A 23,850-nucleotide genomic window follows, 5' to 3' on the forward strand; every position below is an offset into this window, starting at 1 on the left:
TACAGCGCCACTGGTAAGTATAGGTTGTGATTATTTTTCACAGGACAATACAGTAATTGAGAAATGTGAAAGTCGCTTTATATATACATTATAATTTATAGATCAAAATAGCTATTTCCTTACACCGTTTTACAGATTCCTCTTATTCTATTTCTTGTATAGCTTGTCTGGGTAAAAGATGAACAATAAGACTAAAGACAACCATCTCATTGAAAATCAGTTTATTGAAAAGTCTTTGTGAATTGCTGAGCGCAAATACATATATGTAGAGACATATACTTCAGATTATCTTACCTGAGCATAAGAACACTGCAAAAATCAGCCACTGGTGTCAGTTCAGAGAGCACAGTGACAGTATAAAGTGTTCTTATCATTTGAGATTTAAATGCACATTTCCATAATACAATATTCATAATGACTTGTCAGACTGAATGCTCCTCACCGCTGAAACTATTAAACTATGTTAATAAAGAGGAACTCCAGTCAGGTGAGAAAATGATCTTTATAAAAGCCCTATTCTTGTCCTCACTGTGCAGCACTATATAACAAAATAGAGAGATTCAATGGCAGTTGCTGAATGAGCTCCAATTACTAAGGTCAACCATGTATCCCAGACAGAAATACGCATACAGCAGTTGTCACCCCACACACCCTTTTCGATAGAGCAGTTTCTACTTCATCCTTTAGAATTATGGCAATAAAATTAGAAGAAAGGCTCTAATCTGAAGTCACCATGAAATATGTGCCTGGAGTCGCACTTGTAAAGCACGAAGGGCCCGGTTCATGATTGCATTTGTGCAAGTTTTTGTTGTGTTTTACATCATATTCTTTTTTTAATTTGTGCTTTTGTTAAAAGTACAAGTTTTAATGTCTTCATCTGGAGTATAGAGTTTACAGTGACTTGTGATTTTTCATTTGTAGTCCAGTTCCCATCCTAGACTGATTTTATGCTCACCTGAAATTTTGATTTAGTTTTTGTGACATTTTAGCAGTAAAAAGTGATTTTTTTTGCACTCAAAAAATTAAAAATCGCAAAAGAGATTAAAGGAAAAAAAATAAAGATCATTTCTGATTTTGCGGCAAAAATAACTGTTTTGCAACATTTTGATAAATTTTGAGCAAAAAAATTGTAATACCACAAAGACAAAAAAAGAAAAATGATTTAAAAAAATTACACGATAAAATCGGGCTCTAGAGTTTAGGAACTTCTAGATTATGACCTAAAATCTCATTCTTTAAGCACTACTTCAGTGTTTGTTTTTTCACCAGTGGTGTTTTATATCTAAGTCCCCTGGGCCCAGTCTTATACTTACCCTCCAGTCTTTTCATCCTCTTCCAGTCCCGCGGCGCCATCTTATACCCGTAACTTCTAACTCAACGGAAGTTAGATGCTACATCACAAGCGTCAATGTAACTATGAGAGCCTGAATGATGCTCTCATAGACACACTGGAGATGAAGGCAGGTCACAAAGCATCTGACATAGACGGGACTGTCACTGGAAACAGATGAAGACATAGGTGGGTGAGTATTAGGCAGGGGGCAGGGGATTTACATTTAAAGCACCACTCTAGGGGTGACATTAGAAAAAATGGTGGAGTGGTGCTTTAAGATTAATGAGAAAGAGGGGTAAAATCCCAAATGTGGACAGAGCCTAAAATCATAATCAATAAAATGATTTGTTTAAAAAGGTATTAACATTGTAAAAATTGTTAATAAGCGTATAACATGGTCTTCAGAAAAGATGCATTTATACAGCAGAAAAATACTTAATTTACACAATACTTTGACTAGTGAGATGTACAAAGCAACAATATGAAAAAACATTGCATTTTAAAGTCTCTTAGAAATAGTGCCACATCACAGAAATCATCCAAAGAAAATACATACATCTGTAAAAAAGATGGCAAAAGATATATCTATGGAACATTTAACCCTGATAGGTAGATGGAGCCCCACAATGAGATGGATTTCTCTACAGCTCAGTACTGCACAATCCTTTCCCGGGACTTGTACGTTTCCATTATAAGTGAGATGACAGGAACGAGACACAACACAACATAAAATATTTATAGTCCGACTCCTGCTTGGAATAGCATACAAGCCACCACTTCATTTTCCTCCTGCCTCAACATGACAGATATCACGACTGCCATGTCGAAAATGTATTACCGTATTTCATGCAAGAAATATCATTATATAAATATGGATGTGTTAATAAATAAGATTCTCTGAAGAACTCTGGACTTGTAGGAAATAGAGGCAAATTCTTTTGTCATTTTGGCAGCAACTAAAGTCTTAGTCAATAAAGATAAGACAAGTCTGTCATTATAGGTCCCTAACGAGAGGGTGGAAAATGCCGGCTAAATTCCCCTGGAGGTTGCACATAGAAGGATCTGTATGTTCATTATCGTTCATGTAATTTTCACAGGTGACTTCTTGTGAGCGCAGAGTAAGCTGACATAGGGCACTCCAATAAAAGCCCACTTTTCACTAGGCCAGAATTTAATTACAGGTCCTTGCTCTGGAATTTCAGATGCAGCATCAAAGTAAGCGAAGCAAACACAGCCAAGGTAAGCAGCCAAACAGATGAGAATGTGCCTGCAAGACACAAGGAACATAATGAACTCTCCAGCCCGATGCAGCTCTTTATTTATAATCCATGAAAGGCCGGATCTGGAGCTCATCTCATAGTCATTAAAATGTGATGTATTCTGCCACATATTAAACTGGAAATTATACATTCTTTTGATAAGGTTTGGAAGATGAGTTCTCAGTGTATCAGAATACATATTAAAGCAAAGAAGCCGTCAGCTTGGAAGGTGAGGCCATTTACTGCTCATATCATTATGGTTATTAGCCCAAGTGGGTCCGCTAATATAAAAATGAATTATAGTCTGGTATAAAATAGTAACTGTAATGATGTGACTTCTTTAGCCTATCATGTTTGTATCACCCTATGCCGAAAAAAGAAGGCTCTGCATATTGAATTATGTATTATTATATATACACATACACAGTGGAGATCAAAATTACACTACCACACGATTTCCTAAATGTTAAAGTCATTGTGTAGTCCTATGTGATTATATCCCAACATGAGTAAACTAGTAGTATTTTAAGATTATTTCATAAATTGAATTTTTTTCTAAAGCACATAATAAAAATGTAAATGAGATAAATGAAAAGAACATGGATCAAAATTAGAGAACACTTCCAGATACCTGCAAGTTATTGGTGTTAATCTGGAACCTAGTGCTAATTTCCTTAATTATCTGACAAATCCTATTTAACTTTCCAGTTTGCACTGACTTTGCAAAAATGGTGTGCCGTTCCAAAGTGACTGAAACCCTCCAACAGCAGGTTGTCCAGATGAAAGACAAAGTGGTGACCCTATCAGCCAAAGCAAGATAATATGGTAGTTCCAAGTTTGTGATTTTGAGAATAATGCTTCTTTATAACATCACAAACTCTTTCACGTTCCCGAAGAAGGCTGGTCGCCCTCGCAAGACAGATGCAAGAAAAGACAGGATAATGCGGAGAATCTCCATGGGTAATCATTTTAAATCTGCAGCTGGAATCTGGAATTGCTTGCCAGTTCAGCAATGAACAGGGTAAGGATCTGTCTCGTCATATAGTGTCACGATGTTTAACAGCATTTGGACTGAAAGCCCAGTCTGCAGTGACCAGGCCTCATTAGCAGAAAGAATCAAAAGGAGCATGTTGAATGAACAGAGGGTAAGTGGTCCACAGTTAATTTTATTGATGAAATCAAATTTAATTTATTTGGGTCTGATGGCAAACATTATGTTCACCACCAAACTGGGGAAAAACTGAACCCAAAGTGTGTTAAGAAGTCAGTGAAAGGTGGTGGAGGAAGTGTCATGGTTTGGGAAATGTTTTCTGCAGCAGGATTTGAACCTCTCATACAGCTACATGGCAGAGTGACTGCTATGTGTGTATCCGAACCTTTTTCAACAACATGTGGTTGCTTACTTGCGATAATCACTCAGCCAGCAATTTTCATGCGGGACAATGCCCCCTGTCACACAGCAAAATGAGTAAGGGGTGCTTCACACACAGCGAGGATCGCTGCTGAGATCGCTGCTGAGTCACGGTTTTTGTGACGCAGCAGTGACCTCATTAGCGATCTTGCTGTGTGTGACACTGAGCAGCGATCTGGCCCCTGCTGTGAGATCACTGCTCGTTACACACAGCCCTGGTTCGTTTTTTTATTGTTGCTCTCCCGCTGATAAGCACACATCGCTGTGTGTGACAGCGAGAGAGCAACAATCCTGAATGTGCAGGGAGCAGGAGCCGGCGTCTGACAGCCTGCGGTAAGCTGTAACCAAGGTAAACATCGGGTAACCAAGGTGGTTACCTGATATTTACCTTCGTTACCAGCCTCCGCCGCTCTCACGCTGCCAGCGCCGGCTCCCTGCTCTCTGCACATGTAGCTGCAGTACACATCGTGTAATTAACCCGATGTGTACTGTATGCAGCACAGCGAACCGTGTCGTTATGATCGCTGCTTCGGCTGCTGTGTTTGACAGCTAAGCAGCGATCATAACAGCGACTTACAAGGACGCTGCTACGTCACAGTAAATGGTGATGTAGCAGCGACGTCGTTGTCACTGTCGTTTAGTGTGACCCCAGCTTAAGGAACATTCTCACCGGATAGTTGGGAGTGTGGGGTGAATCAGCATCTCCTTCATATGAGTCCTCCAGTCTCCATAACGTTACTGACCCTATATGTCCATGGGAAACTCATCTTAGCTTGGCACTCCAAAACTTCCACCTTAACAAGGGCAGACCACATCTAACCCTATTATTGAACCTCTATAATATCCCTAAATTCGTCCCGACGCATTTCATGAACTATAGGGCTTCAACAATAGGGCGGACGTTTTGGGGTGACAGGCTAAGATGAGTTTCCCAGGGACGTATAAGGTCAGTAACGTTATGGAAACTGGAGGACCCATATGAAGGAAACGCTGATTCACCCCACACTCAAACTATCCGGTGAGAATGTTCCTTACCTATCATTTGTACTGCCAATGACTACTTTGGGGTTATTTGATTGTTGACCACTGTCAATAGGTATTTTGTTTTGATTATATTGTGGGTTTTTTTTATTATTTGGTTATTTAGCAATTGGACCACTGTCCAAATAAGGGCTTTGAGTAAGCACAACATTTTTGCTTTTTTTGTTTTGATTTTTTGTTAATTTTGTTATACATTAGTGGCATCTCTGGGTAGGCCAAAAAAATATATGTGTGGTTAATGTCCGAACTATTGTCTAGTGTCGGTAATCCAGGGAGGCTTTTGGTTACCTATTTACCAACCATAATGAGTTTTTAATAACTTTATAACTAAAGGTTATATTTTAGCCTCTTATTTTGCTTTTCATATTGAAATAATGAAATGGCCAGCCCAGAGTCCTGATCTAAACCCAATTGAAAACCTATGGAAAATCCTCGGTGACAAAGTTATGGCCAAGAAACCCACAACAGTCAAAGAACTATGGCAGAGACTGGAAGAAGAGTGGACCAAAGTCACACCAGAGCAGTGTGAGAGACTAGTGATGTATTGTGGCCGCAGATGTGCTGAAGTCATTCAAAGCAAAGGCTTGTACACCTCTTACTTATTGGTGACTGTTACCTTCAAAATATTTACTTATAATCTTTTTCTGTGCTACAGTCATGATCATCACGTTTTGGGCAAAATAAAGGTTTTATGTTGATAAACTTTGGATTGTTTATAAAACACTGTTATAGTGGCATGGTGTACCCCTTACAAAAAACCTTCAAATGCTGATCAATGTAGATTACATTATTTCTGAAGTAAGCAAGTGATCATATCTTGTTACACAAGTGAGTACACCCCTCAAATTTTTGTAAATATTTTATTTTATATTTTAATGGGACAACACTGAAGATTTGTCACTCGGATGCAATGTAAAGTGGTCAGTATTCAGCTTGTATAACAGTGGGTACTGAAAGTATTGAGACCCCTTTAATTTTTCACTCTGATTCATTACAGCCATTTGGTAAATTAAAAAATGTTTATTTTTTTCTCATTAATGTACGCTCTGCACCCCATATTGAAAGAAAAAAACAGAAATGTAGAAATTTGTGCAAATTTATTAAAAAAGAAAAAAACTGAAATATCATATGGTCATAAGTATTCAAATACAGTGCCTACAAGTAGTATTCAACCCCCTGCAGATTTAACAGGTTTGATAAGATGCAAATAAGTTAGAGCCTGCAAACTTCAAACAAGAGGAGGATTTATTAACAGATGCATAAATCTTACAAACCAACAAGTTATGTTGCTCATTTAAATTTTAATACATTTTCAACATAAAAGTGTGGGTCAATTATTATTCAACCCCTAGGTTTAATATTTTGTGGAATAACCCTTGTTTGCAATTACAGCTAATAATCGTCTTTTATAAGACCTGATCAGGCCGGCACAGGTCTCTGGAGTTATCTTGGCCCACTCCTCCATGCAAATCTTCTCCAAGTTATCTAGGTTCTTTGGGTGTCTCATGTGGACTTTAATCTTGAGCTCCTTCCACAAGTTTTCAATTGGGTTAAGGTCAGGAGACTGACTAGGCCACTGCAACACCTTGATTTTTTCCCTCTTGAACCAGGCCTTGGTTTTCTTGGCTGTGTGCTTTGGGTCGTTGTCTTGTTGGAAGATGAAATGACGACCCATCTTAAGATCCTTGATGGAGGAGCGGAGGTTCTTGGCCAAAATCTCCAGGTAGGCCGTGCTATCCATCTTCCCATGGATGCGGACCAGATGGCCAGGCCCCTTGGCTGAGAAACAGCCCCACAGCATGATGCTGCCACCACCATGCTTGACTGTAGGGATGGTATTCTTGGGGTCGTATGCAGTGCCATCCAGTCTCCAAACGTCACGTGTGTGGTTGGCACCAAAGATCTCGATCTTGGTCTCATCAGACCAGAGAACCTTGAACCAGTCTGTCTGAGTCCTCCAAGTGATCATGAGCAAACTGTAGATGAGCCTTGACATGACGCTTTGAAAGTAAAGGTACCTTACGGGCTCGTCTTGAACGGAGACCATTGCGGTGGAGTACGTTACTTATGGTATTGACTGAAACCAATGTCTCCACTGCCATGTGATCTTCCCGGAGCTCCTTCCTTGTTGTCCTTGGGTTAGCCTTGACTCTTCGGACAAGCCTGGCCTCGGCACGGGTGGAAACGTTCAAAGGCTGTCCTGGCCGTGGAAGGCTAACAGTAGTTCCATAAGCCTTCCACTTCCGGATGATGCTCCCAACAGTGGAGACAGGTAGGCCCAACTCCTTGGAAAGGGTTTTGTACCCCTTGCCAGCCTTGTGACCCTCCACGATCTTGTCTCTGATGGCCTTGAAATGCTCCTTTGTCTTTCCCATGTTGACCAAGTATGAGTGCTGTTCACAAGTTTGGGGAGGGTCTTAAATTAGTCAGAAAAGGCTGGAAAAAGAGATAATTAATCCAAACATGTGAAGCTCATTGTTCTTTGTGCCTGAAATACTTCTTAATACTTTAGGGGAACCAAACAGAATTCTGGTGGTTTGAGGGGTTGAATAATAAATGACACTCTGAATAAACTTTTCACAAATTTAAAAAAAAAAAAAAAAGAAATAACATTCTTTTTTGCTGCAGTGCATTTCACACTTCCAGGCTGATCTACAGTCCAAATGTCACAATGCCAAGTTAATTCCGAATGTGTAAACCTGCTAAATCTGCAGGGGGTTGAATACTACTTGTAGGCACTGTAAAGCTGGTGTCACACACAGCGACGACAACGACGTCGCTGCTACGTCACCATTTTCTGTGACGTTGCAGCGACGTCCCGTCGCTGTGTGTGACATCCAGCAACGACCTGGCCCCTGCTGTGAGGTCGCCGGTCGTTGCTGAATGTCCAGCTTCATTTTTTGGTCGTCACTCTCCCGCTGTGACACACACATCGCTGTGTGTGACAGCGAGAGAGCGACGAAATGAAGCGAGCAGGAGCCGGCACTGGCAGCTGCGGTAAGCTGTAACCAGCGTAAACATCGGGTAACCAAGGGAAGACCTTTCCCTAGTTACCCGATATTTACCTTCGTTACCAGCCTCCGCCCTTGCTGCCAGCGCCGGCTCCTGCACTGTGACATGTGGCTGCAGTACGCATCGGGTAATTAACCCGATGTATACTGTAGCAAGGAGAGCAAGGAGCCAGCGCTAAGCAGTGCGCGCGGCTCCCTGCTCTCTGCACTGCGACATGTAGCTGCAGCACACATAGGGTTAATTAACCCAATGTGTACTGTACTTAGGAGAGCAAGGAGCCAGCGCTAAGCGCGGCTCTCTGCACATGTAGCACAGCGACGTTATGATCGCTGCTTCTGCTGTGTTTGACAGCTAAGCAGCGATCATAACAGCGACTTACAAGGTCGCTGTTACGTCACCGAAAATGGTGACGTAACAGCGACGTCGTTGTCGCTGTCGCTTAGTGTGAACCCAGCTTTAGTCACATGCTGTCTATTTCATTGTGATCCTTCTTGAGATGGTTCTACTCCTTCATTGGAGTCCAGCTGTGTTTCATTAAACTGATAGGACTTGATTTGGAAAGGCAGACACCTGTCTATATAAGACCTCACAGCTCACAGTGCATGTCAGACCAAATGAGAATCATGAGGTCAAAAGGAACTGCCCAAGGAGCTCAGATACAGAATTGTGGCAAGGTACAGATCTGGCCAAGGTTACAAAACAATTTCTGTAGTACTCAAGGTTCCTAAGAGGACAGTGGTCTCTATAATCCTTAAATGGAAGACGTTTGGGACCACCAGAACTCTTCCTAGACCTGGCTGTCCAGCCAAACTGAGCAATCATGGGAGAAGAGCCTCAGTGAGAGAGATAAAGAACAAGACCAAGATCACTGTGGCTGAGCTCCAAAACTGCAGTAGGGAGATGGGAGAAAGTTTCACAAAGTCAACTATCACTGCAGCTCTCCACCAGTCGGGCCTTTATGGCAGAGTGGCCCGAGGGAAGCTTCTCCTCAGTGCAAGACATATGAAAACCGATAAAGTTTGCAAAAAAACACATGAAGGACTCCCAGACTAGGAGAAATAAGATTCTCTGGTCTGATGAGACTAAAGGCTGCTTTACACGCAGCGACATCGCTAGCGCTGTCGCTAGCAATAACATCGCACCCGTCATTTGTGCGTCACGGACAATATCGCCAGTACGCTTCACACCAACTTACCTTCCTAACATCGCTGTGGCCACCGAACAAACTCTTTAAGGGGTGGTTCATTCGGCGTCACAGCGCCGTCACACAGCGGGCCACCAATAGAAGCGGAGGGGCGGAGAGCACCCGCATGAACGTCATTCCCACCTCGTTGACGGAGGACGCAGGAACGCTGTTCGTCATTTCCGGGGTGTCACACAAAGCGATGTGTGATGCCTCAGGAACGATGAACAACCTGCGTCCTAAATGAGGAACAATATTTGGGAAAGGAACGACGTGTCAACAATCAACAATTTTGTGAGTATTTCGGATCGTTAGCGGTCGCTGGTAAGTGTCACACACAACAACGTCGCTAACGAGGTCGGATGTGCGTCACAAATTCCGTGACCCCAGCGATATCTCGTTAGCGATGTCGCTGTGTGTAACAGGGCCTTAAGACAGAACTTTTTTGTGATAATTCTAAGCAGGATGTGTGGAAAAACCAGGCACTGCTCATCACCTGCCCTATACAATCCCAACAGTGAAACACGGTGGTGGCAGCATCATGCTATGGGGATGTTTTTCAGCTGCAGGGACAAGACTGGTTACAATTGAAGGAAAGATAAATGCGGCCAAGTACAGAGATATCCTTGAAGAAAACCTCTTCCAGAGTGCTCTGGACCTTGGACTTGGCCGAAGGTTCACCTTCCAACAAAACAATGACCTTAAGGACACAGCTAAAATAACAAAGGCGTGGCTTCAGAACAACTCTGTGACCATTCTTGACTGGCCCAACTACAGCCTTGACCTAAATCGAATTGAGCATCTCTGGAGAGACCTGAAAATGGCTGATCACAATCCAACCTGATGGTACTGGAGAGGATCTGCAAGGAAGAATGGCAGAGGATCCCCAAATCCATGTGTGAATAACTTGTTGCATCGTTCCCAAGAAGACTCATGGCTGTACTAGCTCAAAAGGATGCTCTACTCAATACTGAGGAAAGAGTCTGAATATTTATGACCATGTGATATTTCAGTTTTTCTTGTTTAATAAATTTTCAAAAATTTCTACATTTCTGTTTTTTTCTGTCAAGATGGGGTGCAGAGTAGATTAATAAAAAAAAATGAACTTTTTTGAATTTACCAAATGGCTGCAATGAAGCAAAGTGAAAAATTTAAAGGGGTCTGAATACTTTCCATACCCACTGTACGGCTATGTGCCCACGCTGCGGAAAATTCGGGGAGTTTGCCGATTTTTTCGTGGAAATTCCGCAGATTTTTCAAAAATCCGCAGTACAGCGAGTCCCCAGCCATTTCTATGGCATTTGGGGAGCGCTGTGCCTATGCTGCGTTTTTTTCCGCAGCGGAAAAAATGCGAATTTCCCTGCAGAAAAATCTGCAGTATATGAATTATTCCTGCGGATTTCTCCGCAGGCTCCCATACTTACCTGCCTTGATAGCAGCGGTACAGACTGGACCGCAGTGGAGCTTGGAGCAGGAAGGAGGAGGTGGGCGGGGCCTGCACGAGCTCCAGTCATGTGACAGCCAGAGCTAGTTCAGGCCCGTCTACCTTCTCCTGCACAGTGCACAGATACGGCCGGAAAGTGACATGCTGCGTGATGGAGGTAAGAATGAACGCCCCGATCACTCCAGCACTTGTTCTGCATTGAGGATACAGTGCCGAAGCCATGGTACTATATCCTCAATGCAGGACACCGCAGCATATCCGCAGGACATTCCGCAGCATTTAAAACAGACAAAAGTTGTGCTGCGGATTTCTGCTAGCTCCTGCGGAATGTCCTGCGGATATAACCGCAGGACACTCTCCCCGTGGGCACATAGCCTAACAGTGTATTTGGTGTGCCCTCTAAATAATTCACACAGGCATTAACCCTTTCACCCCCCAGCAATTTTTTGTTTTCATTTTTTTCCTCCCCTTCTTCCAAGAACCATAACTTTTTTATTTTTCCGTCAATATGGCCATATAAGCGCTTGGCCTTTGTGGGACGGCTTGTACTTTTAAATGAAACCATTATTTTTACTATATGGTGTACTGAAAAAAATTCCAAGGGCGGTGAAATTGCAAAAAAAGTGCAATTGCACGATTTTTTTTTTTTTATTTACCATGTTCACTATATGGTATAACTGACATGTCAGTATGATGCCTCAGGTTTGTAGATACCAAACATCTATAGTTTTACGTTTATCTAAATAGAATTGCGCTTTTTTTCGCCATTTTCAGAGACCCATAGCGTTCTTATCTTTTAGGATCTGGGGCTCAGTAATGGCTTATTTATTTTTTGCGTCTTGAGCAGACGTTTTGAATTATACCATTTTTGCATATATGCAACATTTTGATCGCCTGTTATTGCATTTTAATTTGTGTGAGGCCGCATGGCACCCTTCAGATAAATAAAATATTAGTGTAGGACTGCCCCTTGAGATTTGCCGTGGAGTGGCGGGGTAGCTCAAAGTATTGCAATATTTTGCCAAAAATCTCCATTTATTAATAAGTACAGTTTAGAATTTGTGCTGGCTCCTTATTCTGATGACTATTTGGTGCTGGAATTTTTTTTTGTTTTCATTATAATGGATTTTTCTCTGTGTTCTTGTTTCTTTTTAGGCTGGACTCACAAGAGCGTATGGCATCCGATGCGACATGCTAATGGCCCCCGGCTCATGCTCTGCTGCGAGCGTGAGCCAAGTGTCATGCGTCTGTGACCGGTCCTGCAATCAGGTTACAGCTGTGAAGCTGAGGACGGGCGCTGCGGAGGAGAGGGAGGGGTTAATTCCCCCATCTCCTCCATTGTCAGCCTGTACTGCACTGGGATAACATCCGAGTGAGGTCCGATATTTCTCTCTCATCCACTCACTTGAATGGGTGAGAGTAATACGGCTGTAGCAGAAAATCGCAGCATGCTGCCACTTTCTTTACATCCAGATTCTGGATGCGAGGAAAGCTGACCAACTGCTCTCCCTCATTCACTAACATTGGTCAGAGTGCAATACAAGATTCTCTCGCATTGCACTCGTCCGATTTTCCCGCTCGTGTGAGCGCACCCTTACTTACAGGATTAGTAATGGGGGTCTCAAACTCTTCCCCATTACTAATCCAAGGCTCAGTGGCAGCTGTGATTTTTGACAAATCACAGCTGTCATTTACCCCTTGTATTACCCCGATTGCCACCGCACCAGGGCAACTGGGATGAGCTGGATAAAGTGCTGGAATTGTCTCAGCTAATGGATGCAGCAATTCTGGGTGGCTACGGGGTGACAATTACAGCCACCAGTTGTCCTCTTTATCTTTGCTGGGTATCAAATATAGGGGTACCCGCATGAGCCGCATGGGCTCCCTTGTATTTTGATATACAGCCAAGATAATGCCTACAGATCTGGGCTTGTTGGTGCCTGTGAAGGACTGAGCCTGGATTTTGTTTTCATGAGTAAGCAGCTATAATTACTTCTCCATGTGATCCCACCACCGCTACTTTGAATATAGGAGATACTGTTGATCCCTCTACAGATGTGAGTGGGTTTAATGATGGGCTCTAATTTTGTTTGATGTAGTGATTTAATATTGATCTCGGATATATGGTGCTGCTGGATATTAATACTTAGCCACTGTATTAATCTCCTCACGACCTGTGGGATATTCTCTGTCCCCCTTGCTTTACATGTGTGGCTAACACATCTTTTTACACTGATTTTTCTTGTGTCCAATTTGTATGTATACAAGTTATTCATTAGTGTTTTTAAACTGATCTAATAAAAAATCAATATAATTTTTAGCCAATAAAGCTTTTGTTTTGTTTCTTTTTCATACCTTGAGTATGGAGTGGCTTTCCTTTAGGCCTGTTTCAGACGTCAGTGATTCTGGTACGTATGTGCTAGTTTTTATACTTACCTGAATCACTGACATTCGCAGACCCATTATAATTAATGGGTTTGCGCACACATGAGTGATTTTTCACTGACCGTGTCTCCGTGCGGCGTACACGCATGTCCGTGATTCTGCTCGGAGACAAGCCCGTTTTTTTCTGGCATCACTGATGTCGCATGGACCACACTATGGTGTGGTCCGTGAAACATGTACCAGAAAAAAACACAGACATTGACAATAAACATTTTTCAACTCACCTGGCTCCAGCGACGCTCTGTGCAGCCTCAGCTCTCTGCAGCTTCCTGGACGGCTAATTATGGCATGCATACTCATGAATGCAGTCAGAGCCGACCCGGAAGTAGCTGCAGAGGTGAGAGACAGCGGAGGCCAGATGCAGCAGAGCTGGAGACTTCATCACCATGGACAGCAGGAATGGGACAGGTGAGTATACGTCCATGTGCAATAACGGAGTATGGATCACGTATCACGGATTGCACATGGACAACCCACGTGTGCCGTGAATCACGGCACACGGAGGGACATAGGTGTTTTTAACACATCAGGTGTTTTTAAACACATCAGTGAAAAACGTCTATGTTTTTCACCGATGTGTGAAACAGTCCTTAAGAGTATTTCCTCATATTAAGTCATTATAGGATAATGTGCAATATGAAATATTGATATATCGCATAGTGAACATGGTAAATAAAAAAAACTCAAAAGACAATTGTAAAATTGCATGCACTTTTTTTGCAATTTCAACGCACTTGAATTTGTTTCTCATTTTCCAGTACACTATGACCTGCAAAAAACAAGCCCACAGTGACGGAAAAATAAAAAACTTTTAACTCTTGGAAGAAGAGGATGAAAAAAACAAACACGAAAAAAATGAAAACTGTCCATGACGCGAAGAAGATAAATTATGACAGAAGTGTATTACTAATTAACATGAGCTTACATGTGATTAGCAATTTCTGAAAACAACCACATCCCCAATTATAAGGCGGTGTTCACACATATGCAACCACATTACTTTAGCTTTCCCCTCAATTTTTTTTTTGGTTCCCCCCCCCCCTGAATTTGTACAGATTGTGGATGACAATAAAGGTGGAAATAGTGCTGAAATGATTCTTCTTGAGGTTACTGACAAACGTCAGTCATTTTATTAGGGGAGTGTAGACTTTTTATTTACCAATGCATTTTTTGGCAAAACTACTTAACTACTTACCATACACAATGGAGGTAGGGGAAGTTGAAATGAGCCCACATTTCACAAAATGCTTTATCACTGATCCAGCAGACTAAAGCTAATGTCCACCAAAATCCAGACATAAGGCCCAACTTATAAACCCTCATGTTGTCACATCTAGAAAATAAAAATGAGATCATAAGTCATATATGTTATCAACATGTAATCTTATTAACGAATTCATCTGTCACACTTTGTGATTCCAAATGTTGGTGTGGAGCAGGGAGACATTTTATAACTGCTCTGCTCTTGAGTGATGGCTATGTCATCCATCTAAAGGGTACTTTACACGCTGCGATATCGGTACCAATATCGCTAGCGAGTATACCCGCCCCCGTCGGTTGTGCATCACGGGCAATTCGCTGCCCGTGGCGCATAACATCGCTAACACCCATCACACGGACTTACCTTCCCTGCGACGTAGCTCTAGCCAGCAATCCGCCTCCTTTCTAAGGGGGCGGTTCGTGCGGCATCACAGCGACGTCACACGGCAGCCGTCCAATAGCAGAGGAGGGGCGGAGATGAGCGGCCGGAACATGCCGCCCACCTCCTTCCTTCCTCATTGCCGGTGGATGCAGGTAAGGACATGTTCGTCGTTCCTGTGGTGTCACACACAGCGATGTGTGCTGCCGCAGGAACGACGAACAACATCGTACCTGCAGCAGCAACGATATTAAGGAAATGAACGACGTGTCAACGAGCAACGATTTTTCACGTTTTTGCGCTCGTTGATGGTCGCTCATTGGTGTTACACGCTGCGATTACGCCAACGGCGCCGGATGTGCATCACTAACGATGTGACCCCGACAATATATCGTTAGCGATGTCGCAGCATGTAAAGCACCCTAAAGAGTTTACCAGAGCATTTACTCAAGGGCAGAGGGGAAGGGTTGTGGAGATAGGGTCAGTGCACAGAGCCCAAAACACTTCAGTTAGGTAATGTCACTTAGGCATGTAGATTTCTAGTTAACAGATTATTTAAACTATTACACTACTCAGAAAAAGTTAGGGATATTTGGCTTTCAGGTGAAATTTCAGGATGATTCTAAAATGCACTCTAACATTTTCAGCTGAACTTAATGTGACCTTCTCTAAACTTTTGAATGCTCATGTCCAACTGTTCAATGCTTCGGTACTTTTTGCACAACTTGCTGTTCTCCAACAAGGAGCTTAATGGCAAAAATCACAACAGGTGTTTGATCCCTGAATCGTCCAATAGATTTCGTGGGTCAATTAAAATTGTTATATAAAAACAGTCGTCCTCATCATGCTGTTCAGATTTTCACATCATGAGGCCAAGACAACATCTAACAATTCATCAACAAGTACCTCGCCATTTTGAGGCTTCAAGCAGGATGCTCTCAGACGCTCACTGAGCCTAGAGTGACAACAGCAGGTTGCAACAGAGATATAGAGAGACTGGAAGAGTCATCGAAAGGCATAGAAGTGGACATCATTTAGCCACATTCCACACTGATGACCGCTTCATTGTGAACAATGTTCTTCAGAACCGGACGATATATGCCACACAACTCCAGGCACATTTAAGGGAGGTGTGAGGCACTCAAATTTCACGTCAGACCATTCAAAACCATGTATATCAGTGTGGTCTGCATGCTAGATGACCTGTAAGGCTCCCTGACCACACCACCAGGCACAGGCGTCATCGTCTTGCTGGACAAGGGACCAATGGCTTCAGTGCTGTTCATTGATTAATGTTAATTCATGCTGAGGAGAAATGATGGCCACCAACGATGGAGACGTCAAGGAGAGTGCTATGCATCATCCACTGTTGTCACCAGACGACCCTTTGTTGATTGTGGTGTTAAAGTATGGGTAGATGTGTCAATACAGAACTGCCCTACACTTTGTGAATGGTACAGTGACAAGCACTTACTATTTGAATAACATCATTAATCCAGTCATTATGCCTCTGCATGTACAACGCAGGCCTCATTTCATATTCATGGATGACAATCCTCGAGCTCATTATGGTCGCATCATTAAGGAACGGATACTGGAGACTCGGGTATCTCTAATGGAGTGGTATGCATTTTCTAAAGACCAGAATCCCATAGAAAACCTACAGGATCAGTTAAGCTGCCGTGTAGAGGCTCGACACTCTGTACTGGAGTTTATGGAGCAGACTACGTTAGCGTGTGCTCTGTTTTGTACCATTTTCGTGCATATAAGATTTCTGCAGGCAGACACCCGAACGTAGTCGACTATGTTCGGGTGTCCGCCTGCAGAATACGTATATGTGCAATAATGGCACAAAACAGAGCCCACGCTAACGTAGTCTGCTCCATAACAGTCAATGGACCTTTCGGCGCATGCGTCCGAAACACGTTTTGCGGGGTGGAGGAGGGGTGATTCGGACCGATGCCCCGACGGGACCACTAAACATTAGGCAAAACACAGTGTGAACGTAGCCTAACTCGATTTGTGAAGAGCATGAGATATCGTTGTTAAGTTGTAATTGATGCTCAATACCACATAACAAGTTATTGAGACACTGACATTTTTTCAGTGGGTATACTCACCATTGTTGTTGACTCTTATTCAATAAACTGTTTGAAAAGAGGAAATCACCATTGAATGCTTCTACTTAAATGCCTTGTTTTCATGATAAAATATCTGTCATGATTCCTCCGCTCAGTTATCAGGGCATGCTGAGCTGTCAGTTGGGTGAGTGACAACTCAGTCACCCAACCTGGAGCTGGGGCGTTCTGAGTAACAACTCCGTAGTCCAATCTCATACTGGGAGGTGCTAGCTTTCTGTAGGTGTTCCCAGTAATTGTTCAGCTATATAGCTGAGCAGTTAATCTCAGAGCACTGTCTTCTGCTGAGCTGTGCTAGCTAGTTGGCCTCTTGAAGCTGTGCTCTTGGATCTTTTGCTCCCTGACCATTGACTTTGTTTGTCCATCCTTTTGCCTTGTCCCTCTGCTCTGATCCGCTGCCCTCCAGGTATTCCAACTCCGGGCAATGACCTGACTATGCCTCTGCTTATTCCCTTAATCTTGTCAATATCTCCTGCTACCTGACCCTGGAACGTTTAACTATCCTGCCTCTTGGCTTGAGTGTGTAGTGGCTAACGTCACACTATCACTGTATCGTGAACCTTTTACGATTTCCATACATTTCACCAGAAGGCCATGTATCCCTAACATTTTGTGAGTAGTGTATTTGTTGCTTATGCAGCTATAACTGTGCTATACCACAGAAAAATGTTTTAACAGCTTTCCCAGACACCTATCACCCTTAAACTTACCATGTATTAAAACTTTTGTCCAGAATTATGATTAGCCTTTTTAACCATTCACATAGTGTCACGCTCCCCGGGTCCCCTGCGCTGCCCTCCGGCTCACCTGTCACGGTCCCCGGTTACCCTGCCTCGCTTCCCGGTTCCTCGGTCCGGTCACCGCCGCTCCCCGCTCTCCAGCATCCATTGCCGGCGCGTCCCCGGCGTCCTGGTCCCCGCTCCCGGCGCCCGTCGGCTTCTCAGCCCCAGCCCGGCCCTGCTGCTTCCTCCTCGCAGCTTCCTGCTCTGGCTTCTGGCACTCGGGCCGCGCGCATGCGCATTAGGGCGCGCGCGCGGTCATTGACCCTTTCTTAAAGGGCCAGCGTCCATTAACAGGAAATGATGCAAACAGGTACAGGGTATAAAGGGGTTTAATGTCCAAGGGGGCGGGGCCTGATCTTCGTGTTTCTTAAGCTAGGAGTCAGGTCTCCTGGTGTCTCTGTGATATACTCACCTATCTCTCTTGTAGAGCCGTGCCTGCCTCGCCATCCGGTCCTGCCGAATCTCGAACCCCGAACGCTGTCCATCTGCCATCCTGACAGTCCGTACCATCTCGGATCCCTGCGGTGACCCGTCATCTCGCTCCAAAGGTTCCGGACCCCGCCTGACATCTTCTCGGCTTCCGAACCTGAGCTGCGTCACCCGGACTACCATCAGTGACTCCGTGGTCCCAGGGACTTCTCCGTTATACTCGTGTGCACGGACTGTTCTGCTGCCTATAGTGCTCCAGCTACCGGACCCCTTACCACCATCTAGGAGTTCGGCCCAGTGGATCCACCTCCTGGGTCTGCCCGTCCACCTGGCCCTGACAGTAAGATCAGGCCATGGATCCCGCTGCAGCACTAGCAGCCGTACAGGAGGAACTCCAACGCCAGCGTGAGACTCAGACCCGCATGCTGCAATTCATGTCTTCTGTGGACGCCCGCCTGAACACGCTACAAGCGGCAGTTACGTCTTCAACATCCCGGGCTTCCACTAGTCAATCCACGGCTCCAGCTCCCGTGGCGACTTCTTCAGATACTTCCAGACTTCGTTTGGCCTCACCACCCCGGTACGCCGGAGACCCCAAGACCTGCAGGGGATTCTTAAACCAATGCTCCCTCCATTTCACGCAGCTGCCGCATTTGTTTGCCTCCGACCAAGCCAAGGTCGCCTTCATCATGTCCCATCTAGAGGGTGAGGCACTGGCGTGGATGAACCCCTTGTGGGAGAAGGGGGATCCTGTGACCACGAACATCCAGGAGTTCCTGCAGGCATTCCGTGGCACCTTTGATGAGCCCGGACGCGCCTCCGCGTCTGCTTCGTCTCTTCTCCGGTTACGTCAGGGGACTCTGACGGTGGGTCAATACGCAATCCGGTTTCGCACCTTGGCTTCGGAACTCGGGTGGAACAACGAGGCCCTAACCGCCGCCTTCTGGGAAGGACTCTCGGGGCGAATTAAAGATGAGCTGGCGGGTCGTGACGTACCGACCACCCTGGATGCCCTGATTGCCCTAGCGACTCGAGTGGACATTCGCTTTCAGGAGCGATCCAAGGAAGTGTCCCGTGAGAGACGTCCGGTACGGCATTCCTCTCCTCCGCAGAAGCCCTCCGTACTTCAGTCATCGACAGCTGGGGCCCCCGTCCACGAGCCCATGCAGATCGACTGAGTGCGGCAGTCTGAACAACGTCGAGCAGAGCGGCTCGCCAAGTGTCTCTGCTTTTACTGCGGAGAGGGCACACACCTGCTACGCTCCTGTCCAGAGAGGCCGGGAAACTCCAAAGCCTAGGGTTGGTAGGAGAGGCCACCCTAGGTGCTGGGACTCTCTCAGACCCGGTTACCTGGACTGTGCAAGTGACAACGGGAGAGACGCGGTTCACGGCTGAGGCATACCTCGATTCCGGGGCAGCAGGCAATTTCATCCAGCAGGCCACGGTGGACAAGTACCAGGTGCCTGTTACTCCACTCGACAAGCCCCTAGTGATTGCCTCTGTGGATGGGAGACCCCTCTCTGACACCATCTCCTGGATTACCAGGCCGGTCGAACTGCGTATCGGTGCCCTGCACACCGAGAACATCGCTCTCTACGTCCTCCCACACATGTCCCATCAAATCCTGCTGGGACTTCCCTGGTTGCGGACACACGAACCATCAGTCAGCTGGGGCACTGGCGAAATCACCCGATGGGGCTCTTCGTGCCATGAGAAGTGTCTGAAGACCATACAAGCCATCCGACGACCTCCGGTTCCAGAGAACCTACCGGGACTGCCCTCGGACTATTGGTCCTTCGCAGACGTCTTTGATAAAAAGGAATCTGAGGTACTTCCGCCACATCGTCCTTACGATTGTGCCATCGACCTGCTCCCAGGAACAACACCACCTCGAGGACGGATATATCCATTGTCTCCAGCCGAAACAAGGGCCATGTCTACTTACATCACAGAGAGCCTGGCAAGGGGATTCATTCGGAGATCCTCCTCTCCTGCTGGAGCAGGCTTCTTCTTCGTCAAGAAGAAAGAGGGCGACTTACGCCCATGCATAGACTACCGGGGATTGAATCAAATCACCGTAAAAAACAAGTACCCTCTGCCGCTCATCCCCGAATTGTTTGACCGGCTTAGAGGAGCTCGTGTGTTCACCAAGCTGGATCTTCGGGGTGCTTACAATCTGGTATGCATCCGCTCTGGGGACGAATGGAAGACCGCGTTCAATACTCGCGATGGGCACTATGAATACTGCGTGATGCCCTTCGGCCTGTGTAACGCCCCAGCCGTCTTTCAAGAACTGGTGAACGACGTTTTCCGGGACCTTCTCTACGTCTGTGTGGTAGTGTATCTGGATGACATCCTTGTCTTCTCTCCGGACCTCCAGACCCACAGAGAGAACGTACAGCTGGTTCTACAAAGACTGAAAGAGAATCGTCTGTACGCCAAGTACGAGAAGTGTGTCTTTGAGCAGTCTTCTCTCCCCTTCCTGGGGTACATCATCTCTGATACCGGACTGCAGATGGATCCAAAGAAGGTCTCCTCCATTCTCAACTGGCCTCCTCCTTCTGGACTGAAGGCAATCCAACGCTTCCTGGGATTCGCCAACTACTACCGCCAGTTCATTCCTCACTTCTCTGCTCTGACTGCTCCTCTCTCCGCTTTGACCAAGAAGGAGGCTAATCCAAAGGACTGGTCACCTGCGGCCGACGCCGCGTTTGGCTCTCTGAAGCGGGCATTTGCCTCCTCTCCTGTACTCCACCGTCCGGAGTTAAACCGCCAGTTCACCTTGGAGGTGGATGCCTCCTCCTCGGGAGCCGGAGCAGTGCTCATGCAGAAGTCCTCCTCCGGGAAGATGGTGACTTGCGGATTCTTCTCCAAGAGCTTCTCAGCGCCTGAACGCAACTACACCATCGGTGACCGAGAGCTATTGGCAGTCAAACTGGCTCTGGAGGAATGGCGCTACCTTCTGGAAGGAGCAGTGTACTCCGTGATTATTTACACGGACCACAAGAACCTGGAATACCTGCGGTCCGCTCAGCGACTGAACCCACGGCAAGCCAGGTGGTCCTTATTCTTTGCCAGGTTTGATTTCCAGCTCCATTTCCGACCCGCGGACAAGAATGTACGCGCTGATGCCTTGTCCAGGTCTTTCATGCCCATGGAGCAGGAGGAGGAGACTACCCAACCCATCATCTGTCCTAGCAAAATCATTCCGGTGGCCCCTGTCACCCTGGCCCAGATACCGCCCGGGAAGACCTATGTCTCTGAGACTGACAGGCAAAAAGTGTTACACTGGGGTCATGCCTCGAAAACAGCCGGTCATGCTGGTCAGAAGAGAACATGGGGTGCGATTGTACGTCATTACTGGTGGCCATCCCTTCGCACGGACGTCGCTGCTTTTGTCTCTGCTTGCTCCTCTTGTGCCAGGAACAAGACGCCCAAACACCTGCCATATGGCCGTCTTCTGCCTCTGCCGATACCCTCAGTTCCGTGGCAACACATAGCGATGGACTTTATTACGGACTTGCCATTGTCCTCCGGACACACAGTCATATGGGTCGTGGTGGATCGGTTCTCTAAAATGGCTCATTTCGTCCCTATGGCTGGACTACCCTCTGCTCAGGAACTCGCGGACGCCTATATACATCACATCTTCCGCTTGCATGGCTTTCCATCACACATCGTATCCGACAGAGGAACTCAGTTCACCTCCCGCTTCTGGAGGGCTCTCTGCAAACATCTGGGAGTGACTCTGGACTTTTCTTCTGCCTACCATCCTCAGTCTAATGGCCAAGTGGAGAGGGTCAATCAAATCTTGACCTCCTTCTTACGTCACTATGTCAACGCCCATCACGACGACTGGTCCACGCTTCTTCCTTGGGCTGAATTCTCCCATAACCACCACATCAGTGAGTCGTCCTCCAGCTCTCCCTTCCATGTCGTTTACGGACTTCAGCCCTCCGTCCCATTGCCTGTATCCCCTTCTTCGGATGTCCCTGCTGCTGATACTGTAGCCCGTGACTTTGCAACCATTTGGGACTCTGTCAAGGCGTCCCTTGGGCGTGCTTCCCTGCGAATGAAGAGACACGCAGACAAGAGACGTCTGGACCCTCCATGTTTCTCTCCTGGAGATCTAGTCTGGCTTGCTTCCAAGTACGTCCGATTGAAGATACCATCCTACAAGCTGGGTCCTCGCTACATCGGGCCGTTTAAAGTCCTCAACAAGATCAATGAGATCTCTTACAAGCTACAGCTCCCGGTCACGATGAGGATACCCAACTCCTTCCACGTCTCCCTGCTCAAGCCGGTTGTCCTTGGTCCCTTCTCCGCTGCTGCCAGTTCGTCTCCTCCTCCTATTGCCGATGACGACATCTATGCGGTAAGGGATATCGTGGCCATGAAGACCGTACGGGGTCGACAGTTCTTCCTGGTGGACTGGGCAGGGTATGGTCCTGAGGATAGGTCCTGGGAGCCCCGGGAGAATGTGGGTACTCCGCTGATCCGTGCCTTCCTGTCCCGGTTGCGGGGAGGGGGGCGTGGGGGGGGGGGGGTACTGTCACGCTCCCCGGGTCCCCTGCGCTGCCCTCCGGCTCACCTGTCACGCTCCCCGGTTCCCCTGCCTCGCTTCCCGGTTCCTCGGTCCGGTCACCGCCGCTCCCCGCTCTCCAGCATCCATTGCCGGCGCGTCCCCGGCGTCCTGGTCCCCGCTCCCGGCGCCCGTCGGCTTCTCAGCCCCAGCCCGGCCCTGCTGCTTCCTCCTCGCAGCTTCCTGCTCTGGCTTCTGGCACTCGGGCCGCGCGCATGCGCATTAGGGTGCGCGCGCGGTCATTGACCCTTTCTTAAAGGGCCAGCGTCCATTAACAGGAAATGATGCAAACAGGTACAGGGTATAAAGGGGTTTAATGTCCAAGGGGGCGGGGCCTGATCTTCGTGTTTCTTAAGCTAGGAGTCAGGTCTCCTGGTGTCTCTGTGATATACTCACCTATCTCTCTTGTAGAGCCGTGCCTGCCTCGCCATCCGGTCCTGCCGAATCCCGAACCCCGAACGCTGTCCATCTGCCATCCTGACAGTCCGTACCATCTCGGATCCCTGCGGTGACCCGTCATCTTGCTCCAAAGGTTCCGGACCCCGCCTGACATCTTCTCGGCTTCCGAACCTGAGCTGCGTCACCCGGACTACCATCAGTGACTCCGTGGTCCCAGGGACTTCTCCGTTATACTCGTGTGCACGGACTGTTCTGCTGCCTATAGTGCTCCAGCTACCGGACCCCTTACCACCATCTAGGAGTTCGGCCCAGTGGATCCACCTCCTGGGTCTGCCCGTCCACCTGGCCCTGACACATAGCCAGCATATTTACATTACTAAAATACTTTGATTCCCCCATGTCCAGTTTGTTAAAATCAGGCATAGGCCGCATGACTGTCACAGTATCTGGATCCTTCTCTGCAGAGTCCGAATGCAATGTCAGCAATGACGTCTGGTTTGGGCAGCTCTCCTTGTCCAAATTGAGCATTCACTGAATTGCTGTCACAACGCTTTCTAAGTTGGAGAGGATGAGAGCCAAGATACTGAACACTATAAGGCTATGTGCGCACACTGCATCTTTTTGACGCTGCGTTTTTGGCCGCTAAAAACGCACCTGCGTCGAAAAAACGCATCAAAAAACGCATGCGTTTTTGCCGGCATTTTGGTGCGTTTTTGATCTCTGCGTTTTGCTGCGTTTTTCAAATGCATTGCA

The 23,850-nt window shown here is 46.4% G+C and overlaps 1 protein-coding gene and 1 long non-coding RNA gene across 2 annotated transcripts in view; one reads left to right on the forward strand and one right to left on the reverse strand.

Annotated features, from left to right (window-relative positions):
• Positions 1-224: 224 nt before the first annotated feature.
• The window catches only part of ACER2 (alkaline ceramidase 2), a 56,096-nt gene continuing 32,470 nt past the window's right edge, over positions 225-23,850 (reverse strand). The window contains exons 5-6 of the mRNA XM_075316350.1: positions 14,324-14,461; positions 225-2,600 (exon numbers count right to left, since the gene is read on the reverse strand). Of these exons, the coding sequence (XP_075172465.1) occupies positions 2,414-2,600; positions 14,324-14,461 (325 nt within the window). The 3' untranslated portion in view covers positions 225-2,413. The remainder of the gene's footprint in view (positions 2,601-14,323; positions 14,462-23,850) is intronic.
• On the forward strand, positions 2,671-5,713 carry LOC142244155 (uncharacterized). The gene is made up of 3 exons (XR_012724458.1): positions 2,671-2,821; positions 3,301-3,737; positions 5,432-5,713. It is a non-coding gene; the product is annotated as an uncharacterized LOC142244155 (long non-coding RNA).

The sequence above is a fragment of the Anomaloglossus baeobatrachus genome, chromosome 1 (genome assembly GCF_048569485.1).
Source record: "Anomaloglossus baeobatrachus isolate aAnoBae1 chromosome 1, aAnoBae1.hap1, whole genome shotgun sequence".
NCBI lineage: Eukaryota > Metazoa > Chordata > Amphibia > Anura > Aromobatidae > Anomaloglossus > Anomaloglossus baeobatrachus.